Source organism: Camellia sinensis, chromosome 6, assembly GCF_055761805.1.
Source record: "Camellia sinensis isolate YWXY chromosome 6, ASM5576180v1, whole genome shotgun sequence".
Lineage (NCBI taxonomy): Eukaryota > Viridiplantae > Streptophyta > Magnoliopsida > Ericales > Theaceae > Camellia > Camellia sinensis.
The window spans coordinates 72,445,200-72,457,316 of NC_138966.1; the positions used below are offsets into that span (position 1 = coordinate 72,445,200).

Genomic DNA, 12,117 nt, shown 5'->3' on the forward strand with positions numbered 1-12,117 from the left:
TATTATATATCTATACGTATCTTTTATATTACTTATTCCTTATTTACTCTGTCAACTCATGCAGGCCTTGTGTTAATACTTTGTTAAGATCTATCAAAAAAGTAACTTTGTTATCTAAGGTGATTGGATTTAGAAGAGAGACTATATTGACTCATCCGACCTTTATAAGATTTTACTTGACTATTAACCAAACGACTCATTAGTAACATTACCTACTCTTATAATCTTAAATAAATCCTGTATTTATTTGTAATATTCTCTAATGTTCTCAATTTTTGGGAGCTCACAACTCCTACCTACTAGGTGGGAGGAAAACCTACTCCAAAAATAAATAAATAAATAAAGCTTTATTTTAAAATCTAATTTATGTTGTTGTCCAAACCGAAGAGAAACTTACAACCTTCAAAGTCAAAGATTTTAATAAATAAATAACTAAAAATGTCAAAGATATCTCTTTCAATGTATTAAAATACGTTTTTGCCTCTTCTTGTGTCCAAATTATAAAATAGTACGGACCCTCACAACAATATAATTAGGAGCCAACGTGTAATTCAGAATGCTTGTCTTACCTGGTTGGCCACGAAGCCAGGCAGAAACAAACACCTAACATTCAAAAACACTTGCCATTCAATTACCCGCCAATCTCAATAAAAAAAAAAACCGTTAGTTGTCATGAGGGGCATTCAAAATCTACCAGTCTTACTCGCTCCATGCTTCCCATCTTTCAACTAGACCATTAGTTCTCTCTCTCTCTCTCTCTCTCTCTCTCTCTCTCAGAAGTCTTCTTCAATTCCCAGTTTGGCCATGTACAGATCTGCGGGGTTGGCTCCTCTCAGGCATCATCATCATCACCTTCACCCTCAGCGCTGCCAAGAGGCCTGGGCTCGCTTGCTTACTCCTCTGACTCTCTGGATATGCGGCATGTAATTTTTCACCTTCTATAAGTTTCTTTTTTGACAATCCTCTGTTCTGAAACAAATATATATATATTTTCCTGTGTACTTTGCAGTATCAGTGACTCTAAGATATGGGTATTATGGGAATTGTCAAATGGTGCTTGGACCGAGCTCTTCTCGGTTGTTTGAGGCAAGCTCAGTCTTTGTAAAGCAAGTGGAGGTGAGAGATGACGATAAGAAAGGGGTTTTTCTTTATGGGTATTCGGAGAAACCAGAATTAAGCTTGGAAAAAAACTGGAGTGCGTCGAACTATGTGATTGTTGCCTCATACAGTCGGAAGGTAAATGATACGATTTTTTATTTCAATGTTTTGTTAATTTGTATGTCTTTTTACTGCTTCCAAATGGATTTTCTGGATAGGTTGCAATTTAATTTTCAGGGATACTCATTGTGGTTGAACAAGGGTTCCACAATCCAAATGAGATGGGAAGCTCAGGCTAGTAGTTTGGGTCAACTTGAAGTGTCTCTTATTAAAGGTACACTCAAACTTTTGATTATAGATCTTTCTTGATAACGTTATATCTATAAATTTTCAGTTTGGATCTTACAAATGCAGTAAATTCTTCAATAGGGGACCGTAAACACGAAACATTGATCCCAACTTCTTCAAGTTCCTCTGATGCCCATGCCCTGCTTGAGCCAACCCACGGTAAGATATCTACTCAATTCAACTAAAATGTCAGAACAATTAAATGTTAACTGAATAATTTAAAAGTAATGAGTGATTGTTTGTCAAATGCATTGATTGTTTATATAAATATTGTTGACTTTGTCAACTACAATTGGCTACCGAAGAATAAAATTTTTAAAGTTGAAGTTAATTAAATCTTATGTTCACTCAACCATATCATAAGAAACATTGAACAAATTAGTTATCACAATAAAAACTGAATAAATTAATTACGTCATCTATTGAAAAACATGTTGTACGTAAGTCATTAGATTATGCAAATTTAATTAGTTATTTTACATTTAAAAATGTGAGAACAATAATGTTTAAGTGATATTTTGATTTAATTTTTATTTCGTGTTATAGTTTTAAATTCTTCTTGAGGTTTTCTTTTCTTGAAAAATTGAAAACATGACAGTATTTGTTTTTATCTTTTTAAGTTCTAAGGCAACAAAATCAGTTTTTATTTTTTACAAAGTGCTTATAGCTTATGTCTAAACAGCTTATAGCTTATAACTATGAACATAAGTTGATTTCTGACTTATAAATTAAGTATCTCCTGCCCCACTCAAAGAATAAGCTGATTTCTGACTTCCAAAAAGCTATAAGCTATAAGCTATAAGCTAAACCAAACACATCAAAATAGCTTAAATTAAGCTGAAAACTGAAATAAGCAGCTTTTAAGCTGCACCAAACAGACACGATGTGTTTTAATACATAATTTTAATAAAATATATATGCAGACAAACTTTGTGAGAATATTAACAAATAAAAAAACTATGTATACATACCATTATACTAACAATTTATTTTATAAAGGCGTTTCTAGAGCTCGCCTAGGGCTCAACAAAACTCAGGACCAGCCCTGACTCTTAGAGGACTATATTAAACTCGACATTGTCTAGAGAGTTAATCTGATATCTTGGTTTCAATTACTTTCATATGCCTATACTGGTCTTGGGATGCATAAACATTTTTACAATTCAAATTGATCATGCCTCTTGTTAATTTTTCTTCTTCTTTGCATGGCCTAATCAATTAATTGCCCTGCGTTTGTCTGAACTTGGTCTACTTGACTAATCAACATATTTTCAGGCAGAGAAGCTAAATATTTCATTGAGGAGGATGACAAGTACTACATTGGCATCGTAAACACAAACCCTAGGAGCGTCATAATGAAAATGAATCTAAACGTTTCATCAAAGATGTATGATACAACTAAATCAGAAAGCATGTGTTCAACAATAAATGGTTCATGCCAGCTCAATCTTGTTTTCCCCAACACCCAATTTGTCACAGTAACTACACCTAATAACGTAAGTCCTTTGTCCTTTCCCTCGATAGCCAAAGTGTATATGTAATGCCCTCCTGAGAAAATAAACCTGTAAATTCGTTAACTGCAGGGGGATCTTGGAGAATGGCACGTGGAGCTATCATTTGTGGCTCGTGTAGTAACTTATATAGCAATTTTAGGTACTTTTTAAAAACTTGATCTACCTTCTATGTCATCACAATTTTGGGCTAACCCATTCATGGCTTTCAGGATTTGTTGTGACCGTTATTTTTCTGATACTGAAATACCTTGGAGTGTGTGATGGTGAGACTCATGAAGTAGCAGGAGTACGAGAAGTAACTGAGGCCGTTCCTTTGATGCCAGAGAAGCCATTTCGATTGCCATATGGAACAGGTGATGAGGAAGACCCAGACTCTGGATCATCTAGCTCTTCCGAAGATTTATATGATGGGAAGATTTGTGTTATTTGTTATGAAGAGCCGCGCAACTGCTTCTTTGTTCCTTGTGGCCACTGTGCCACCTGCTATAATTGTGCTCAGAGGTATATATATATATATATGAATATAATATTGAAAAGAGTTTTATACATATCCTCTGTATGTAAATAATTATATAGAGATTTCATGAGGATATTTTTGTGCAGGATCATGGATGGCGATTCCAAGGTGTGTCCAATATGTCGGAGGCTCATTCACAAAGTAAGAAAATTGTTGATTCCTTAGAACTACATGTCCTTTGACCTTTTGGTTTTGTGTGGTTTGCTTGATGAGCAAATTAGTTCTCTGTGGGAGAGTATGGATTTCTTTCTTTTGCCTGAGGAGTGAGGACCATTGCTTATTGTCCAATACACCTACATTGAAATATGAGTTCAAAATGGGATTGGATTTTTTATTGGCAGCTCACATCGAGAAAAGAAAAATAGTTTGTTAGTAACTTGACACTTGAGAAGGATTCGAGAGGGATTGTTAATCATTTGTATTATGGGCAAGTAATACTTATCCATTTTTTGCAGTGACTAAAGCTGCTACCATTTCTGCATAACCTTAATCACCTATCATATGGTTTATGGCTCTCTGAATTTTTAGTTTGATTAGCATTTACATTCCATTGAGAGATAGTAGTTGTACGTTATTGGATGTTTATATCTCCATTTGAGGGGGATTGTTAATCATTTGATCACAACAATGAATAATCAATGCGAAAAAAAAAAAAGAGGATAATTCAAGCATTGTGCAAATGAAATATGCATTACATGATATTTGACTAGCACATTCCAGCAATCCGAGAGGGATTGCTATGTTTTAAGCCAAGCTTATATTAAGGCAAAATCCTCTGCCATGAAATTGCTTCATCTACAGAAGGGCTTTTGATGGCGTGTTTAAGCTTTTAATGTTCTCAATTAATAGATTTTCCTATTCAAAGGCACAGTACAGCAACCCAAGCCAGTTCGATGTCATCCCCATCAGAATGCGTGCAGTAATTGGAATTAGCTAAGTACTATATGTTATGTCCAAAATTGGACAATATATTATAAAGTTTGGGTGTGAGTGAATAAGTGAAGTGTGTTAGCATGTGATTGTGTACATCATTATTGTCTGCAAGTGATTGCATAAATAAAAGTTTTTTGCTTGGTTGTATTACTTCTACTCAACATAACAATGAACATCTGCTCAAGTATCTTTGCTTAAAATACAGCAATCTCTATCGAAGTGCTAGCATTCTCATAGTCCCTCTCTAGTCTTGATCTTCCTTCATGACAAACAATGAATGTTTCTTTAAACTGAAAGCAACTCAAAGAATAGTGTCCTTGTGACATAAACTGACACAGAATTCATGCAAAATGACAAGGGTGGCAATCAACTTCGTGCATTAATTAACTAAAGCTATCACGATTTCAATAATTCGATTAGTACAAACAAACATAACAATCTACCCAATCTATCTAATCCTGAAAGCTATGTTCATATATATACACACACATTCATTCTCTTGATAAAATTCTTTAATCAGGCTAGCTTGTCCCATCTGCTGATAATTATTTATCAGTTTCTGCACAACTTGGGCTCGGTTAGACTGAAAGTATATCTTTTGAAGAGTTTACCTAAAGGCTTCCCATATGAGGACTAACACGTTACTACATCAAAATATAAATAATTCGATCCAAGCACATTCAGGGCTGGCCTTGAATTCTATAGGGCCTAGGCGAAATTTCAAGAGGGACCCTTATACATATTTATCAAACAAAAATTTTGAGTAATATAATAAATAGCAAAAATGCACAAGTTATTATTTGCGAGTATCAATAAAAAAATTTACTTATATGGATTAAGATAGGAAGAATTTATTACAAGAATTCAGAATGGCAAAATCGAGTTTACAATAAGGAAAAAAAAGACAATACCAAATAAAAATTAAACCAGCTACGATAAAATATCACTTAAACATTACTCTTTTGCATTTTTAGTTGCAAAATTACTAATTAAGCTTGTATAATCTAATTTATCCACTATATCCTTTTCAATGGATAACAGAGCTAATCTATTCAATCTTTCTTGAGACATGGTTGACCGAAGGTAAGATTTGATTAACTTCAACCCCGAAAAGCTTCTATCTCCCGAGGCAACAGTAACTGGTATGGTCAATAAAATTCTATAAGCAATCCATGCATTGGGCCTATAACATGTTTGTGTTTGTGCCTTTTTTTTAGTTGGCCTCTCAGAGTGGTAAAAAAAATATTATAATAAGAAAGAAAAAAGTGAAGTAGGTTGCAGATCACCTATTTCATTTGAAAATAGTTTTTTTTTTTTTTTTTTTTCAATTGGACTTACTTTTTTTTATTTGTTTTTAATGTTGACATATAACATGATTGTGTTTGGGCCTTTTTTAAGTGGGTCTTTTTGTTTTGGATGGCCTCTAACAATAATTGGGCCTTTTTTAAAACTTAATGGCAAGAAGGATTTTCAAAATTTGGGAGCCCTAGGTTCAGGCCTCACTGGCCTTAGCCCAAGGCCGGCCCTCATTAGAGTAAGTCCAAGGGTGAAAGTCAAAATAGCAATGTTAGGTATCATGAAAAATCTTTCATGAAAATACTCATGAAAGTTTTGTGACCCTTGGATTACACTTAGAATAAAGCACCACACACTAATCAAGATAATCCAAGGATCATAACTCTTTCATGATCATTTTCATGAAATTTTTTTCATAATTTCTAACTTTTCTCAAGTCAAAATAGTTTTATCAAAGCTATTTTTTGAGTTACTACAGTGCGAAAGATCATTTTAGCTATACCACTCTAATAATTCCCATGTTACAAAATTAAGGCTTTGTTTAGTTTGTCTCTTGGGAGATAATTTTTCACAAAAAAATTCAAAAATTTGTTTGGTTGAAAATTTTTGAAAAAAAATCTAAAATCACTTTTCTCTCTACTACACATCAATCAATCACCTCTCTCTCTCTCTCTCTCTCTCTCCCTCTCTCTCAATCATTGTTTTCAAACCCGGACCGGACCGGCCGGTCGGACCGGTTGAACCGGGAACCGGGCCTTGTTCCGGTCCGGTCAACCCCCTAAACCCGGATTGGGGCCAAAACCCGGTGACCCAGTGGTCGAACCGGTAAAACCGGTGACCCAGTGGTCGAACCGGCCAGAACCGGTCTTTTTTTTTTTTTTTTTTTTCTGGGTTTTACTTTTTTTTTTTATTTTCTTTCTTTCTTTTCTTTCTTTCTTATATATATATATAAATATATTTCAAAATTTTGACTAAAAATTCTTATTTCAAGAGTCTCCTCTCGTAAGAAAGAGTCTCATTGAAAGCTTGAGAAGATTATGAAAGTCTATTCCTATTTATAGGAAAAGATTTTTAAAGAGAACCTACAAAATTCTATGTGAGATTCAATCAAATTATTTGAAACATATTGATTGGAGGGAGAGTTGAAAATTTCATTTCCCTCCAAAATTAAATCTAGCATTCAATCAATTTATTTGGAGGGAATGTTTAAAAAATTTAATTTCTTTGAAATAAGTGACTTTTTTTTTTATCAATTATGACTTTATTAAATATTATTAATAAATATTATGCAACAATTTTTATTTTTATTTGATTATTTATATATATTTTTATTTATTTATAATTTATAATTATATTTTTTAATTATATAATATTAATTATGACGTCACGGTTCGACCGCTTTGACCCGACGGTTGAACCGGTGACCCGTCCACCCGGTCCCTTTTCCGGTTCGCTCACCGGTCCGGTTTTGAAAACATTGAATGTCTCTCGTATCCTACACATTAATCAATCACTTTTTCTCTCACACTAATTTATTCAATTATGAAATAAATAAAAAAAATTAAATCATTCCAAATTCTAAAATTATTTTCAAAACATTCAACCAAAAAATTTTCAAATTTGATAAACACTTTTGAGAAAATTAAACATGGCCTAAATCTCATATCATTTTTTAACCATTAGATCTATTTTTCAAATGCATCTAGTGATTATAAGTGCCTTTGCGGATGTGGCAAATTTGGAAAAGCCAAATCTTGTGCAAAAAAACTCGCTTTGAAAGTGACTTTGGTTTTTTGGCATTTTTTCATTCAACAATGGTAGGTGTCATGAAAAACCTTTCATGAAAATAATCATGAAAAATTTGTGACATTTGGATTACATTTAAAATAAAGCACTACACACTAATCAAGGTAATCTAAAGATCACAAAACTTTTAAAATTATTTTGATGAAATTTTTTTCATCATCCCTAACTTTTTCATTATGCTCTTGTACAGAGGAGCGTCTGTTTTCATTCAATATTGGCATCAATCCATGGAGACCCCATACTATTTCCTCCTATCCTTCTTCTTATATTTTCGCAGCAGGCAGTTGCTGCAAAGGTACAAAAAACTCCAACCAAGCCCTTCCCTCTCCCTTCCCATAATAAGCCATTTACATCTCTTCAAGAAACCCCTCCACCGGACCTTGGCCAACATCTCCAACCAACATGGCCTGCTTCTGTTCCTCCGATTTGGTTCTCGCCCTGTCCTCCTTGTATCCTCCCCCTCTGCTGCAAAGGAATGCTTCACCAAAAACAATATTGTTTTTGCAAACCGTCCAAAGCTGCTTGCCTGCCAATACCTTGGTTACAACTACACCAGCCTTACATGGGCCTCCTATGGCAACACTGGCGCAACTCGAGACGTATAGCTTCACTTGAAACCTTGTCAACTTATCGAATTCAAATGTCTAGCACCATACGCATCCATGAGGTCCGGTCCCTCCTGAGTCGGCTTTATAAAGGCTCCCAAACCCAAGATGGTGAATTCTATATGGTGGATGTGAAATCTGCCTTTTTTGAGCTGACACTCAATGTTATGATGAGGATGATTGCTGGAAAGAGATACTATGGTGATACTGTGGATGAATTGGTGGAAACAAGGAAGTTTAAAGAGATGGTGAGTGAGACTTTTGAATTGAGTGGGGCAACAAATATTGGAGATTTTGTGCCTGTTTTGAAGTGGGTTGGACACAATGGGATTGAGAAGAGGCTAAAGGGACTGCAGCAGAAGAAGGATGAATTCATGCAAGATTTGATCGAAGAGAATCGGACAATGATGAGCGACTCTGCTTCTGAATGGAGGAGCAAGACTATGATCGATGTGCTCTTGTCCCTCCAACAAAATGAACCTCAATACTACAAGGATGAAATAACCAGAGGCTTGATGCTAGTAAGTTTTTTTTTCTCTCCCTCTCATTGATATTTTGTTAATTAAGCATTTCTATTAAAATGGGTATTTACTATTTACCTTCAACTAAGTAGATCACAATTCAAGTGATGATGTGCTAATCTAAGAATTCTCTGGCCTCAAATCATATTGTTCCAATGTTTTTCGAACATGTGTCGAGATTAGACAAAAAGTAATTTTCATTTCTAATAATCTTGAAACTATTCATCAGTTTCTATAAACATGAATAGTTAGTCTAGGTATCCACAAAAAGAACTCAAAATTTTATCCAGAAATACAGTGGTTGATATTCATTCTATGTATGGATCTTATATCAGACAAAAGTTAAATTTGAATCACACACTATTTTTGGATAAATTTTGGGTACTCTCTTTCCGATACCTAGACTTCCCATTAACATGAATCTCCTTAAGATTGTAACTGAAAGGTTGTTGAACAATGCATGGTAATTATCTTGGCAGAAACTTTTGGCACCAGATCCTTTGTAGTTAAATTTTTGTCTCTATGTTTTGAAGTACTTCCCACTCCATGATGTGGTGAGGATCTCAAGATACCAAAATTATAATACATAATTGAGTGGTTGAAAATGTATTGGTTTAGAAAATTTTGGGTAAGAATTCTTTACCGAAACTACCTGACGAGATGGCTTTAATTTATAAAATTGTCACTGTCATATGATTGTAATAGAAAATTCGGTGTAAAATTTTAGTAAGAATAGAATTTCTTATTTCTCTTTCTGCCTATCTTGGTGGAAACTAACGACATTTACTTATTCTAATTTTTGGTTTTTATGGATATAGACTATGCTATCAGCTGGGACTGACACATCAGCTGGGACAATGAAGTGGGCTCTATCATTGTTGCCGAACAATCCAGAGGCCCTCAAGAAAGCTTATGCCGAAATCCACATCCATATTGGACAAGACTGACTAATTGAAGAGTTGGACCTACTGATCTGCCTTCTCTCCAGGGGATCATAAAAGAGACACTTCGACTATGCCCCGCAGCCCCATTGCTAGCACCCCATGAATCATCAGAGGAACATAGGAGGGTTTTGTATACCACGTGGCACGTTGTTGATGATGAACAGGTCGGCCAGACAAAATGACCCTGAGCTGTGGGTAGAGATAGAAGAGATGGGGTGTTGATGATGATGCCATTTGGATATGGGAGGAGGGGATGCCCTGGGGAAGGATTGGCAATGAGAGTGGTAGGGTTGGCATTGGGGTCACTGATTCAGTGCTTTGAGTGGGAGAGAGTTGGGAAGGAGATGGTGGACATGAGTGAGGGGGTTGGTCTCACCATTCCCAGGGCTCTGCCATCGCTTGCTAGGTGCAGGCCACGCTCATCCATGCTCAAACTCCTTTCTCAATTGTGAATTACTTGTGTTCGTTAGTTTGTTTTTTTTTTTTTTTTTTTTTTTTTTTTTTTTTGTTTTTTGCAACTTTTTAACTGAAAATCCCTCATTGCACTGTATATATGAAATAAAATATGCAAATTTATTGTAGAATTGATCACAAAATACTCACAAAGGTTGAGCTCTGTTGTGAATCTACACATTGTGGAATTCATTCTTTGAGACAGTTTTCTGACCAATTTTTGTGTGATTTATGTGCATGTGGAAATACCCTTTAATATATTCTGTTATTTTGAATCAAGTCAATTTTCCTCATTCTTTGCAGATTCTCTCTCTCCCTCTCTCTCTCTCTCTCTCTCTCTCTCTCTCTCTCTCCTCTTCTTTATTCAGCCATCGTTGAGCTCCAAGCTCTTTAAACCTTAGACTTCATCTCCCTAGAGTGAGAATCTTGTCTTAGTTCCTTATACAAAAATGAAGAGCACAAAGTGGGCTTTCCATTAATCTGGGCGGATTAGGTTTTCACCAACGTTGGATTTTCGGGTCACCTTATCTCCTTGTTAGAGGTATGAATTTCTTTACTTCTCTTCAATTTTTCGTAAAGATAGATGGGTGGCATGTTTTTTTATTGCATAAAACCTTATGTTGAAAGAGATTTTCTTGAAATGCATGAAGAGAAATGTTAGGGTTTCTAACACAAAAGAGACAACCTACTATGTAAGGTTGATTGTGGAAGTTTTGAGCTATTGAAATATGATTTTACATTCTAAAATGAAAAACCCTAATTTTTGTTCAAACCCTAGTTTTAAATTTCTATTCAAACATGGTTTTTTCTTCAATTGGCCTTAAATTCTTGAAATTGAGTTGATCTTTGCATGAATTGCGTATAAATATTGATTATTAGTTGTTGTGAGAATAATCATTGATGAATGGTCTCATGTTATGAAAATGAGTGATGGGAATTGTTGTCATGAACTATGTAAAGTGCAAGGAATTAAATGGGTTGTGTAATTTAAATAAGAAGAGTTGATTTTGGAGTATGAGGAATATTGGGGAGAACAAATTTGTTCGTGCATAAAGATAAATATTTACTTTAATTGTTATGTGTGGTTGGCATAATTTTGTTTTGAAGTGAAAAGTTGAATTGTGGGATAAAGTTTGGAAAGAGGGTCTGTTTCCTTCTGGCTCGTGATTGGTAAAGCGTGACTCTTGATAGAGGTTCCGCCTTCCTTCCGGTGTAGCACGCGGTAATGCATATAGATTGTTGGGCTATATGGAGGTTCCGCTTTCCTTCCGGCTAGCCACCGATAAAGCGTGGCACTTGACAGAGGTTCCAGCTTTTCTTCCAAAGTAGCATCCAGTAAGCTGTGTTGGTATGGTTTCGTGTAGCTGGTTGTTGGCATGTGGATACTCATTGAAAATCTCGTGATAAATCTATTATGTAATTGTAAAAATTGTTGGATGTAAATTTGAAGTGTTTAATGTAGAATGTGTTGTTAGTGAGTTAACTCTTATAACCAAATTATTTGGAATGTGTTGACTTATGTATGAGCATAGCATTATATGGAGTATGTTGGGGTGGAGGGTTGTAGTAGAAAGTGAATTGTATAACTTCCATGTGCATAACAGTTGTTAGGTGTACATGTTAGATGTTGTCGAGTATTGGTAAGGTGACTAAATTTTTGTAATAGAAAGATATAGCAAAGGAGATCTCTAGGAATTGGGAAGTGGGATTTGGTGAAAAACTTATCTATTTATGTAATTTATTTTACATATAAAAGAACACATTATTTATGTATGTATCACCTAATAACATTCATGATCGCATATATCTAGTGATTTTATTGTCGGGAATCATTGTAGATCCCTACTAGATCTCGTGTTCATCCCTTTCAGGGACAAAGTCGGATGCAACAATTTGAAGATCATGAATTTCTAAATAATTAAGACTTCTTACAATGTGAGTTGTTGACGAAAATGTTGTTCTTTTATTGCAAATAATTAAAGTGTAATCTTTTATGTAACCCATTGGGGGCATGTAATGTAAATAATTGTTGTGAACATTTTTGTATATCATTGTAATTATGCGAGAGAACCTCATTTAATC

The 12,117-nt window shown here is 34.8% G+C and overlaps 1 protein-coding gene and 1 pseudogene across 5 annotated transcripts; both read left to right on the forward strand.

Moving 5' to 3' along the window:
• The first annotated feature begins 272 nt into the window (after positions 1-272).
• LOC145788706 (E3 ubiquitin-protein ligase APD1-like) lies at positions 273-4,004 on the forward strand. 4 transcript variants are annotated; one of them, XM_082873968.1, is made up of 8 exons: positions 273-919; positions 1,010-1,236; positions 1,336-1,432; positions 1,513-1,605; positions 2,722-2,942; positions 3,030-3,099; positions 3,170-3,461; positions 3,564-4,004. In XM_082873968.1, the coding sequence occupies exons 1-8, from the start codon at positions 805-807 to the stop codon at positions 3,640-3,642; spliced, it is 1,194 nt and encodes a 397-aa protein (XP_082730094.1). In that variant the 5' UTR covers positions 273-804; the 3' UTR covers positions 3,643-4,004. The 4 variants fall into 4 exon arrangements, with proteins under 4 accessions (XP_082730094.1, XP_082730095.1, XP_082730096.1 ...); XM_082873969.1 differs by having other exon boundaries at positions 531-919; positions 1,528-1,605; XM_082873970.1 differs by having other exon boundaries at positions 535-923.
• Positions 4,005-7,575: 3,571 nt separating this feature from the next.
• On the forward strand, positions 7,576-10,163 carry LOC145792693 (cytochrome P450 81Q32-like; annotated as a pseudogene). The gene is made up of 2 exons (XR_014332441.1): positions 7,576-8,638; positions 9,457-10,163. The product of XR_014332441.1 is annotated as a cytochrome P450 81Q32-like (transcript).
• Positions 10,164-12,117: the final 1,954 nt, after the last annotated feature.

Coding starts and splice junctions, on each gene's coding strand:
- LOC145788706 (XM_082873968.1), top strand. CDS start 805: ATGTACAGATCTGCGGGGTTGGCTCCTCTCAGGCATCATCATCATCAC. Junction 1,433..1,512: donor TGAAGTGTCTCTTATTAAAG/GTACACTCAAAC, acceptor TTACAAATGCAG/TAAATTCTTCAATAGGGGAC. Junction 1,606..2,721: donor CCTGCTTGAGCCAACCCACG/GTAAGATATCTA, acceptor ACATATTTTCAG/GCAGAGAAGCTAAATATTTC.